At 37.5% G+C, this 13,508-nt stretch overlaps 1 protein-coding gene across 2 annotated transcripts in view; it reads left to right on the top strand.

Annotated features, from left to right (window-relative positions):
- LYRM7 (LYR motif containing 7) overlaps positions 1-13,508 on the top strand; it is a 33,125-nt gene continuing 19,617 nt past the window's right edge. The window contains exons 1-3 of one of the 2 annotated variants that reach the window (XM_013055041.2): positions 1-139; positions 8,452-8,524; positions 9,959-10,026. In XM_013055041.2, coding sequence (XP_012910495.1) covers positions 122-139; positions 8,452-8,524; positions 9,959-10,026 — 159 coding nt within the window. In that variant the 5' untranslated portion in view covers positions 1-121. Of the gene's footprint in view, positions 140-8,451; positions 8,525-9,955; positions 10,027-13,508 lie in introns of both variants that reach the window. The other variant, XM_004737421.3, reaches the window with a different exon arrangement.

Genomic DNA, 13,508 nt, shown 5'->3' with positions numbered 1-13,508 from the left:
GTTGCGTCACATTAGGAACGTGACTTCGGGGAGTTGGATCGTCCACGCGGGCAGTGATTGGTTGCCGAGAGGCGGGGGCGACTTGATCGCGGGAGCTGTGTGCGCCGCGGTGAGGAGAGACATGGGTCAGGCGACCAAGGTGACAGGGCCCAGGGAGGGTTTGGGTTTGTTGCCTACGGGGAGGGAAAGCGAGCAGCCTTTTGCAGGTTGTCTGGAATTTCAGTAGGTGTGGGTTCAGAACCCTTCACGGAGCTCGTGAACTTTGCCCCTGAGGAGCCCAGTGAACACCTGCGAAGGGCGGTGGAGGATTTGTGCTGGTGCGAGGAGGGAGGGTGGCACCGTGTTTCCCTACTCCTCTCGTGGGGTACCAAAGTATGTGTTCGTACCTCGTGCAAGTTTCTGCCCCCGTTTCATCCCCACACCGAGTGTTTGAGGGACCTTTTTCACATGGTTGGGAGGTAGACGAGACGCCAAAGGCAGCTCTGCACTGGAACCATCTACTGAGTGAAAGGTCCGACGAGGTGGCGTTTAGTCGGATAACCGGAAGGTACCCCCAAAGTATGGCAGCCGAGGAAACTGAATCCTGGCGGAATCACTTGCCAAAAATCAACACCAACGGAGACAGAGCAGAGACGCATGAGACCTGAGTGCTCGGAATAAGCTTGGGAAGTGATGGTCCCGCCGGGTGCTTCCCTGAGGAACTGGTGTCCGACTGATTTCTTGTCAAACTGATGCACGTTCCTGGCTGGCGCACACTTCTTAGGAGCTAGCCATCCCTAGTCTCTGTCACTGGCTGCAGTATAAGCATGGAAGCGGGGGAAGGGCCTGTTCCAGTAGAGTGAGGAAAGGCAGTGTTTGTGGTTGGTCAGTAATAAGGCACCACCAAGCGGTGCCTCCTGTACAACTGACTTTGGTGTTCGCAGTACATTTTAGTATATGTCACAGCATCAGTAGAAACAGTTGTAAAGAGTTATTCAGCTAATTTATTGAGTGTCTATAATAGCTATCAGTAATACCTTACAACCAACATTTAGCCTGACCTGTCTAGGCATAGTGGATGCACCTTTGACTTCATAAAGAAATTTAGCAGGGAGGGGATTTTGAATTGAAAATACAGTGTATTTTGTGAGCTTATAGCTGGGATTTAGAGGGATGCAAATAATAATAATAATAATATCTTGGGATGTCTGGGTCGCTGAGTCAGTTGAGCATCCTGCTTTTATCTCAACTTAGGCCTTGATGTCAGTATCTTGAGTTGGAGCCCTGTGGTTGGGCTCCACACTGGGCATGAAGCCTATTTAAAAAAAAAAAAAATTAAAGGGCGCCTGGGTGGCTCAGTGGGTTAAAGCCTCTGCCTTCAGCTCAGGTCATGATCTCAGGGTCCTGGGATCGAGTCCCGCATCAGGCTCTCTGCTCAGCAGGGAGCCTGCTTCCTCTTCTCTCTCTGCCTGCCTTTTTGTCTACTTGTGATCTTTCTCTATCAAATAAATAAATAAAATCTCCTAAAAAAATGGGGAAAAAAAGTCTTTAATAGAATTGAAAGTTAAGACCTGAAGTTTGATTAGAAATTAGCTAAAAGAGGGTGCCTGGATGGCTCAGTTGGTTAAGCCGCTGCCTTCTGCTCAAGTCATGATCCCAGGGTCCTGGATTCGAGTCCTACATCGCAGTCCCCTGGCTCTGCAGGGAGCTTGCTTCTTCTCCCTCTCTCTGCCACTCCCACTGCTTTTGCATGCCCACACTCTCTCTGAAATAAATAAATAAAATCTTTTAAAAAGAAAAAATAAACTAGCTGGAAGAGAGGAAAAAAATATTTCAGAAAGAGGAAGAAGTATATGGAAAGTCCTTGAAGTGGGATGTTGCTTGCAAAACTTGAATTCAAAAGTAATTAAATAAGATTCATTCCAGTAACACTTTTGGGGAGCCCTGCTATGTATAGAAGATACTTATGGTAAGTGTAAAGGATACGTAGCCTTTGAGGAGGTATGGGACCACAGTGAATATGTATTTGATTCACATACTATGCAGTAAGTGCCCAATGCTGTGGATGTTCTCAGGAAGGGCATGTAACCCAGACTTAGAAGAGATAGAAAAGTAATAACTATCTAAAGTGAAACCTAGTTCAGAAATTTCCCATACACCCCTAATATTAACCCATTATGTAAGAAAATTGAGACAAAAAGCCTGAGTAACTTGTCCGTGCTACAATAAGTGGCAGTGTCCTGTTCCAACTGATCTGTAGAGAATCCACTTTCCAAATGCATTACCTAAATTATCCAATTAGTATAAGTAAATGAGGAAGAGAAGATAATCTGTGACCTTACTTTCTGCATTTAATAAAAATTTATTAACTCCAAGGTGATTTTAGCTCTTATAGCTCCAAGACAGTATTGATGACATTTTCCTTTTCTTATACTAGTTCTCTTGTTTTAAGTTTTTATTTAAATGCCAGTTAACCTACAGTGTAATATTAGTTTTAGGTGTATACTATAGTGATTCAACACTTCCATACAACACCTGCAATCCTTAATCCCTATCACCTGTTTAATCCATCCCCACTCTGGTAACCATTAGTTTGTTCCTTATACTTAAAGAGTCTCTTAGTTTGCTTCTCCCTTTTTTTCCCCCTTTTCTAATTTTTTTCTTTCTTAAATTCCACATATGAGTGAAATCATATGGTATTTGTCTTTCTCTGTTTTATTTTGCTTAGCATAATACTTTCTGGCTCCATCCACATCATTGCAAATGGCAAAATTTCATTCTTTTATGGCTGAACAATACTCCATTGTATATTTATGTCACTTCTTTATCCATTCATCAGTCAATGGACATTTGAGCTGTTTCCATAATTTTGCTATTGTAAGTAATTTTGCTGTAAACATCAGGATGCATATTACCCTTTGAATTAATGTATTTGAATTCTGTGGGTAAATACCTAGTATTGCAGTTGCTGGATCATAGGATAATTCTATTTTTAACTTTTTGAGGAACCTCCACACTGTTTTCCAGAGTGGCTGTACCACTTTGCATTCCTACCAGCTGTGCAAGAGGGTTCCTCTTCCACATCCTCACCGATATCTGTTATTTCTTTTGTTTTTGAGTTTAGCCATTCTGATAGGTATGAGGTGGTATCTCATGTAGTTTTGATTTGCATTTCTCTGATGATGAGTAATGTTGAGTGTCTTTTCATGTGTATGTCTTCTTTGGAAAGATGTCTATTCATGTCGTCTACCCTTTTTTAAACTGGATTATTCATTTTATGGGTGTTGATTATTCATTTTATGGGTTTTATAAGTTCTTTGTATATTTTGGGTACTACATCCTTATCAGATATGTCATTTGCCAATATCTTTTTCCATTCTTCCTTTTAGTTTTGTTGATTGTTTTCTTTGCTGTGCAAAAGCTATTGTGATGTACTCCCAATTGTTTAATTATACTTTTGCTTCCCTTGACTCAGGAGACATATCTAGAAGTTGCTACAGCTAATGTAAAAGAGGTGACTGCCTGTGTTCTCTTCTAGGATTTTCATGGTATCATGTTTCATATTAAGGTCCTTAATCCATTTTGAATTTATTTTTGTGTACACTAGTTCTTAAATTAGGGATACTGGCTGTTTTGTTAATGAAATTAGTTTTTTCCCTGGAGAAACACGTAAAATGATTAGATTTACTTAACTTTCCACTTTGCTTTTAATCCCAGGTAACTTGTCTTCTACCACTCTTGTAATACTAAACTGCCTGGGTTTCTATGATATTCTATTACCTTTGAAGTCCATATTTCTACAATCTTTTCAAGGCAGTCTCAAAATTCTTTCAGTCTCTACACATTTCAATTTCAAAGCCACTTACATATTTTTGGGTACTCATTATAGCAGTACCCCACTTCCCAATACTAACATCTGTATTAGTTTTCAATGGCTGTTCTAACAATGTACCACAAACTAGGTGGCTTAAAGCAACAGAAAGATATTGTCTCCACAATTCTAGAGCTAGACGTCTGAAATGAAGGTGCCAGCAGGGCCATGCATCCTCTGAAACTGGGTAGAATCTTTACTTCTATTTGATGTATTGATGATAGCCATCAATCCTTGATGTTCATTGGCTTGTTGGCTTACTCTTGGATCACTCTGATCTCTGCCTCCATCTTCACATGGCATTCTGTGTGTCTCTGTTCACATGGCATTTCCTCCTTCTTTTAAGGATACCAGTCATATTGTATTATAGCCCACTTTAATGACCTCATCTTAACTTAATTCATCTGCAAAGACCCTATTTCCAAATAAAGTCACATTTTACAAGTACTAGGAATTAAGATTTAAGTATGTCCTTTGGAGGAACACAATTCAAGCTATAACAGGTATTTCTGAATTTATAGAAGTTTGAGTCATTTCTCCTTTTTGACTGTTGTGAATAGTGCTGCTATGATTGTTTATGTCCAAGTTTTTGTGTAGACCTATGCTTTCATTTCTGTCGGCTGTGTATCTTAAGTGTCGAATTGCTAGATCAGGTGATAACATTATGTTTGACTTTTTGAGCAACTGGCAAACTGTTTTCCAAACAAGTTACAACATTTTATATTCCCACCAGTAATGTAAAAGAGTTTCAGTTTCCCCACATTCTCGCCAATACTCCTTACTGATTTTCTTTTTCGTTACAGCCATTCTGCTTGGCTTAAGTTTATTTCACTGAGATTTAGATTTCTATTTCCCAGATGCCAAATCATATTGAGCATCTTTTTATGGCCTTGATGACCATTTGTCTATCTTTAGTGAAATGTCTATTGAAATCCTTTTTCTATGTTTTTATTGTAGAGTTATAAAAGTTCTTTAATTGTTCCAAATAACAGCCCCTTACCACATATATGGTATGGAAATATTTTCTTCTGTTTAGGGCTTGTCTTTTCTCTTTTCTGATAATGTCTTTTCCCTTTCTCTTTCTAAAGCAATTTTTTTTTTTTTTTTTAGTTTTCATGAAGCTGATAAATGTGTAAGGTTTAAAATATCGAAGTGTTATAAACAGAAACCAATAGGTGTGTACTTCCTTCTACATACTCCCAATTCTGCTCCCCAGGGATAAGTGCTTTTAATCATTTTAGCTATTCTTACATTTACCTCCCTGTTTCTAAAGAATATATTTAAACTGCTATTCGTTTTTTTTTCTTTTGAGAGATACTGTTTACTAACTTTTAACAATACAAGTTGATGACTAAGCTCGCCATTTTAACTTAGTCCTCTCATTTACAAATTTTGGTTAATTAGTTTTCATTTTTTTTTTAAGCTACTATGACTGTATAAAATTGTCCACAGCGGAGTCTTCTAATATATGATTACATTGCTTTTTTTTTCTAATTGTGTTTTTCTTGAAATTAATAACCGTGTTTTTATTATCATTGGTTAGTTTCCTACTTACCTGTTCCCAAAATCAGTTATCAGTTTGGTTTTTTCCTGGGAACATTTTTTCTGGAGTAGTTCAAACTTCTGCTGTAGTCTAGACTAGTTGCTTTGTGGGCCGGCCACACAGATGCTGACCTGTATTTGTCCTTCACCTTCTTTGTGTTGGTTCACCCTTCTCACTGGTTCCCATGTTTTTCTTTTATAGTTCATCCCCTTGTTGTGGAACACACTCTTTTATAGCTTTACAAGGAAGGATATGGCAGATAAAATACGTTGTATTTTCAAAACGTCTCTTTGCCTTTGCAGTTAAATGATAATCTGGCTATGTATGGTATTCTTTTTTTTTTTTTTTTAAGATTTTATTTATTTGACAGAGATCACAGGTAGACAGAGAGGCAGGCAGAGAGAGAGAGAGGAGGAAGCAGGCTCCCCATTGAGCAGAGAGCCCCATGCAGGGCTCAAATCCCAGGACCCCGGGATCATGACCTGAGCCGAAGTCAGAGGCTTTAACTGACTGAGCCACCCAGGTGCCCCTATGTATGGTATTCTAAGCTGGACTTTTTTTTGGTTTTTTTTTTTGGTGGGCAGCAAAGTTTATTAAGTGATAGTAAAGTGATAGTACAGAGCTCCTAAAGAGGAAGGGGACCGGAGAGAATTGCTTTGGACATTTTTTTTTTAACTTGAAAATTTTACACCATTGTCTTCTCACAGTAATACTGTTTAGAAGGCAGGTGTCATTCTGATTTTCTATCCTTTTTATGTAAACTGTTTATCTTTGAATTTTTTTTTTATTAGCATTGTTCTGAACCTATATCATGATGTACTATGGTATGGGTTTTGTGTTGGGCACTTGGAGCTTTTTCAGTCAAGCAGCTGATTAACCTTACTTGGTGACATTTTCTTAATTTTTCCCCTTTTTAATTTATTTTGTCTGTTTTCTCTGCCCTTTTTTTTAAAGATTTATTTGTTTGAGAGAGAGATGGTGAAGGGTTGAGAGAGAATCTTAAGCAGACTCCACACCAAGAGCAAACGCTAATGCAGGGCTCCATCCCAGAGCCCTGAGATCATGACCTGAGCCAAAATTAATAGTCAGACACTTAACCAACTAAGGGACCCAGGGGCCCCTCTGTTCTTTCTTGTTGGAAATCCTGGGTGGTTTTTTTTGTTTGTTTTATTTTTGTTTTTTAAAGATTTTATTTGACAGAGATATTATTTGGCAGAGATCACAGGTAGGCAGAGAGTCAGGCAGAGAGAGAGGAGGAATCAGGCTCCCTGCTGAGGAGAGAGCCCGATATGGGGGCTCAATCCCAGAACCCTGAGATCATGATCCGACCCGAAGGCAGAGGCTTTAACCCGCTGAGCCACCTAGGCACCCCTGGAAATCCTGTTAATGTAATCGTTGGTTCACTTAGAGGACTCCCTTAATTGTGTTTTCTCTCCTCAATTTCTGAGTTTTTATTTTACTTCTCAGCTGTTTTTTCTATCCTTAATATTTGCTATCACTCATTTGTTACCTGAGCACCTTGGGTGTTTTCTGAATGTTCCTTTTTTAATTCACTGTGACTTCTTTTTGTTGTTATTCCATCTTTGCAGTCACTTAAGTTTCTGAAGAAGTTTGTTGTGGTGTTGGTTTTTGTTTTGTTGTATTTTTATGTTTTCTGCTTCATGTTTCCTGTTTCTGCTTTGGTGTCTGCCTTTGATGTTATAGGTTTTCTAATATATGTAAATACCTAAAACAATGGCTAGCACACAGAGTATACTTAGTAAATAAATATTAGATATTTTATCTAGTGAGTGAATTGGAGGAAAGGAGGAAATAGTGGTAGAGTGTCTAAGTGATCTAAGCAAGAGATGGGAGGGTCTGAACTTAAATAATTTTCAGGAATGGAGAATATCAAAACATTAGAGAGACATTCCTAAAATTTTCACATGAAGCGTAATATAGATTAAAAGAATTGCCTAGAGATTTCCAGCTTGAGAAACTCAGTGTCTTCTGTTTCTGAAATTGAAAAGACAGGAGAGGGCGCCTGGGTGGCTCAGTGGGTTAAGCCGCTCAGGTCATGATCTCAGGGTCCTGGGATGGAGTCCCACATCGGGCTCTCTGCTCGGCAGGGGGCCTGCTTCCCTTCCTCTCTCTCTGTGATCTCTTCCCTTCCTCTCTCCTACTGTGATCTCTCTCTGTCAAATAAATAAATAAAATCTTTAAAAAAAAAAAAAAGAAAGAAAAGACAGGAGAAAAAACAATAAAACAATACTGGGTGATCAATACTGAGTACTTTTTAAACTTGAGAAGTGTGAGGTAGGCTTGGCCTAACACTAAGGCCTCTACACAGTCTGTCTTCTACCAAATGTCAGGCTCTTCTCTCTGTTTTTTTAACATAGTCTTAGAATATTCATAAGTCTCAGCGTTCCACTTCTTTGGGAAATCACAATTATACTTTCCTAAATTATCTGAAACATCTTCCTTCTGGGCTCTCTTAAGATGTAGTAAGTCCATGAGTTTGTATAAATGTGTATAAAACTTTAAAAGCAGTTGAAGGTCTCAACATGGTAAGAAAAGTGAGAACGAATACATACCAGACTAATAAAGTTACTCTAGCAGACTGGTTTTGGCAGGAGGATTATTAACTTTTTAACCATACTTGGTTTTTCCCAAAGAACTTGGTATTTTTAGGGCACCTGGGTGGCTCAGTGGGTTGGGCCTCTGCCTTCAGCTTGGGTTGTGATTTCAGGGTCCTGGGGTCGAGCCCCACATCGGGCTCTCTGCTTGGCAGGGAGCCTGCTTCCCTCTCTCTCTCTGCCTGCCTCTCTGCCTATTTGTGATCTTTCTCTATCGAATAAATAAATAAAATCTTCACAAAAAAAAAAAGAACTTGGTATTTTTGTAAATGTAATTTTTTTTTAATTTAAAGATCAATTAAGAAGGGAAAGTTATTTTGGCAAACCCTGGTTTTCACCAAAATAATCAAAGTAACAAAAGGTAAAATACTTTGTAATCCTTTTAATTATATAAAATGTAAATTTTCTTTTTTTGAGGTCTGAATTCTAATTTTTTTTTACAGGTTTTACAGCTCTTTAAAACATTACACAGGACCAGACAACGAGTTTTTAAAAATGATACCAGAGCATTAGAAGGTAGGTTTATTTTCACCACTTTGGAGTAAATCAGTTCTTCACATATCCAAGAGAACTTGTATAGTCAAGACCCAGCTTGGAGAGTGATCTTTGTTATCTCTCCCCTAATGTTGTTATGTTTTATGAACATTGGTTTATATTACACTACTTTGGGGAGTATCTACTTAAATATTTTTAACATCTAGTGTTTATAGAGAACCAGAAAAGATAAAAAATTCAGCACACTCCATTGCTTGTCAAGCCATTAAACTTATTTCTATTATATAATCATATTTTCACACTCCCTAGGAACAGATACTTCCATATTTTTAATTCCTTGTGCCATTCTAGAAGTGATAGCAGCTGTGAAAGAGAATCTGTCCCAAATGTTTTACAAATTTAGTGTTTCACTGTTTTAAGTGGCTTTAATCGTATCTAGAAGTCAGAGTTCTGAAGCTAAAGTTAGGTATTGGTCATGTGCAGTATCTGTTTTCATATATTACTAAAACTCTTTAGGAGGGCACCTAGGTAGTATCCCTACTGTCCCTAGGAATTCAAGTTTTTGTAATTTACCAAGAATAATTTCTTGAATATTAAAGTACATACGTCATATTATATATGCTTTACCAAATTCATGTAATTCTTCCTATATCCCTGTGGGGTAGTTACTGTTAAAACTTATTTTTTCCAATGAGAAAACTGATAAAATGTGAAAGGATTTGACCCACATCATACTAGTGAGAGGTAGAGCTGGGATTTATCCTAAGCAGTTTGGCTCTAAATCCCAAATCTTCAGCACCTTATATTGAAATATATAAAGCATAGAAGGAGGGTTTTCTGGCTGTTCTCCATCAACAGCACTTTAAGTGTTATTAAGTGACATAAGAACAGCTAACATGGTGTAGTTACTAAGCACTTTACATGGGTTGTTCCTTTACATGCTCAAATAACAATAAGGCAGTTGTCAGATTAGACTAAAATTATGCTATAATGATGACAAAGTGCCAGCCAAACCATTTTTATGTATATTTTGGTACTTTGTCTTTATTGAGTGTGTGTGTGTGTGTTTGTGGTTTAACATGTTTGTATATATTGAGTTTTGCCATTTTAAAGCATTTTAAATTTTCAGATTCATAGAAAAAAAGTATTAAATGGGATTCACTAGAATCTGATAGCTAGAGATATGCAAATGAATTGGAGGTATAGAGCAAGAAATGAAAGTATTAATATATTAGAGTGTGTTAGGTTTAATTAAAAATTTGCCAGCCTGTCAAAAGTTTTCCAGGATAGTTTAAAAAAAAAAGTCTTATTTTTATAATTAGTTTCACTTGAGGCAAAACTATTTTGACTACTAGTGAAGTAGTCATTCATAATGAATAACATATAAATTCTTGGGACAGGAATTATAAATTAGAAGAGAAATATTTATATATATATTTTTTCTTTCTCTAGCAGCCAGAATAAAGATAAATGAAGAATTCAAAAGTAATAAAAGTGAAACTTCTCCCAAGAAAATAGAAGAGGTATAGTAATTGAGTCTTTCAATTATGATAAAGCCCTTATACATTTTCTTAGAGAATGATGAAAATAGAGGGTGTATATGAAATAAAAATTATTACTTGATGGTTGAAGGCATCACAATTATAGGTAACCTTCACTTGTTTGGTATGGCTCACCTCTTCAAGGTCATCCTCTACACCCCTAAGACAGCAAGTTGCCAGTGTATAGAACATAGATGTAGCTATGGTCAAAGCAAGAGCAGTTGAACCAACCCAGAAATCCACAGAAATTCTATCTTTATGTAAGGCAAATGAGTAAACCTAAGGAGAGTGAGTATTAGAACTACAGAAGGAATTTCTGTTCATTTAGCTCAAGTAGACTAGCTTTTTTTTTTTTTTTAATTCCTAACTCAACAGTGAAAGTTAATCAGCCACAATTTGTGAACTATTCTTGCTTCGCCTTTTGGTCACTTGCTCTAGTTGAAGACAGTCAGTCTACTGACAGTGATCTGTGAGCTTCTTAATACTCCCAGTACATGTTCATTTAAAAAAATGCACAATTCCATTTTTGTATAAAATCATGCTGCATATACATACATATTGTCTCTATTTTGAGCCTCTTAAGTGTTTCTGTATCTAACTTCGTATGAATGTAGGAAAAGGACACTTAGGAGGAAAATAAAAAATGGAAATTTATTTGCAGGAGCAGTTATAATTCCAAGAATTGGTTTGATAAGGAGGAAGCTACAAATTAGAGAAAATCTTCAATGTTTAATAAAATTTCTACATGTTAAATTTTTTTTATAAAAATAAATTTATAAATTTATTTTGGAGCACCTGGGCGACTCAGTGGGTAAAGCCTCTACCTTTGGCTCGGGTCATGATCTCAGAGTCCTGGGATCAAGCCCCACATCAAGCTCCCTGCTCAATGGAGAGCCTGCTTCCCCCTCTCTGCCTGCTGCTCTGCCTACTTGTGATCTCTCTGTCAAAAAAATAAATAAAATATTTTTTTAAAATACATTTATTTTTAGTAGAGAAAAATGCTGTTTTTAGAATAGTAAATATCTGAATCAAGTTAATAAGTTAAAATGAGATAGCCTAAATGTTTTTATTCCTCTGATATAAAAAAGAAAGGAAAAGATTTCATTTAACAATCTGGTAGGGCAAATAGGGACCATGTAGTTTTTATTCATGGCAGAAGTTAAGATGACATCATAATCAAGTCATAAGTTGAAGAGAAGTTACAAGATCTATACAAAAGTTTGCATTATTTGCTGGTCAGTAGGCTGATGAATAACAATATGGTAATTATTTTTAAAATTAGAAATCATGATAAAAAATTTTTAAATTGGCATATCTATATCAACTGGGAAATGAACTACAATCTTCTAAATTCCTTTTACTTGTAAAGCACTAATTTAACATAAAGCAGTTTAGAAATGACATATTTGTTATATGCAAATGTATATTTTGTATAATTCTGCATAGATTAAAGCAGAGAGCCCTACGCGGGGCTCGATCCCATGACCTAAACTGAAGGCAGAGGTTTAACCCACTGAGCCACCCAGGTGCCCCAGGTATCTTTTATACCAGCAGTTCTCTGTTTAGTCTCAAGACCGTTTGCCTTCTTAGAAGTTGAGGACCCCAAAAAGTGCATTTCATGTGGTGTGTCTTTAAATATTTTCCTTAGTAGGAATTGAAATTAAGAGATTTTTGAAATTTGTATTTTTTGTCTAAAAATAATAAACTCATTACATGGTAACAAATACACTGTTTATGGAAAATAACTATTTTCAGGACATTTAGTAAGAAGAGTGAGCACTGTTTTACCATTTTGCAAATCTCTTTAAAGTCTGGCTTAATAGAAAGCAATTCAGTTCTCCTGTCTGCTTCCTCATTCAATTTGGTGCAGTGTATTTTAAGTTAAAATATATGAAGAAAATTCAGCCTCGCACAGATAAGTAGTTGGAAAAGAGTAGGAGCATATAATAGTCTTTTCAAAATAAGTTGTGAATCTGGGCCGTCTGGGTGGCTCAGTGATTTAGCCTCTACCTTTGGCTCGGGTCATGATCCTGGAGTCCTGGGATTGAGCCCCACATTGGGCTCTCTGCTTGGCAGGGAGCCTGCTTCCTCCTCTCTCGGCCTGCCTCTCTGCCTACTTGTGATCTCTGTCTGTCAAATAAATAAATAAAATCTTTAAAAAAAAAAAACAAGTTGTGAATATTCTTTTATACTACACCTCAACAAATAGTAAACTTCCTTCAAGGTTAGTTGCATTGTGGAACTCTGTTATCTGTTAGACCAGTGGGTGGAAAGAGGTAGATAGGTAAGTAAGGAGATAGATAGATTTTTTGGTGGGGGGGAGCCCTCCAGGATTCATACAGACCACCTCCTGCTCTTCCTTTCTGATTTCCCCTTATCCCTTATTACTCATCAAGCCTTGTTTCCTGCCTTAGACCTATGAGTCTAAGGTTTAAGTACTTCCAGTGGATGAGGAGACCCATTTTTATTCTTTCTTTCTCCTGCTAAGTCCCTTCTCAGATCTGTTGGGAGTTGAGACTTTGCTCTTCTACCCCTTCTCTATGTCTGTTAATGGCAGCTCCCATCTTTTATTGCTCAGACCAAAAAAACTTGGTGCTCTCTTTCTTGATTGCTGTCTTTCTCTCACACTTATATCCAACCTGTCAACCAATTTTTTTGACTTCAGAATATATCTGGAATTCAACCACTGCTCATCCTCCCCATCATTACCTCCTACTTCAAGCCACCATCATCTTTCACTTGATTGTTACAACAGCCTCCTAGTGGGTCTCACTGCTTCCTCCCTAACCTCCCTACAGTCTATTCTCAATACCTTTAAAGGCTGATTGAGCCTTTTTTTTTTTTTCAAGATTTTATTTATTTGACAGAGATCACAAGTAGCAGAGAGGCAGGCAGAGAGAGAGTTGAGGAAGCAAGCTCCCCTCTGAACAGGGAACCCAATGCAGGGCTCGATCCCAGGACCCTGGGATCATGACCTGAGCCAAAGGCAGAGGCTTTAACCCACTGAGCCACCCAGGCACCCCAGATTGAAACTTTTAAATAAAAAGACATAGGCCATCACTCCTGTATTCACAACCCCCATAGCTTCTCATCCCAAAGCAAAATCTAAAGTCTTTACTGTGAACTATAAGACTGTATCATCTGACATCTGTTGACTTCCACTCAGGTCCCTCCGTCCCTCTTAATTATTACATTCTGAGTGCATTGAGAGCATTTGCATTTACCAAGAACTTTCCTATCTCAGAGCGTTTATGCTTGCTTATTTCTAGAATATTATTCTCCTGCAGGCCCTTAAGCTTTCATTTAGTAGACCAGTAGGTTGAATCTGCCTTTCTCTTTGAATGGATCTTTTACCATGCATGATTTTGTAACATCTTACACTGTTGATTTGGGAAATAGAAGTTCACCAAGTAATGCATATCTTCTAAATGTTAATGTAATTCAGTATGTAATATTTTAAGATT

Source organism: Mustela putorius, unplaced genomic scaffold, assembly GCF_011764305.1.
Source record: "Mustela putorius furo isolate JIRA1106 unplaced genomic scaffold, ASM1176430v1.1 tig00000145_pilon_pilon_pilon, whole genome shotgun sequence".
Classification (NCBI taxonomy): Eukaryota; Metazoa; Chordata; class Mammalia; order Carnivora; family Mustelidae; genus Mustela; species Mustela putorius.
Note: the sequence above shows the minus strand (reverse complement) of the source record. Positions and strands in the feature narration are given on the sequence as shown.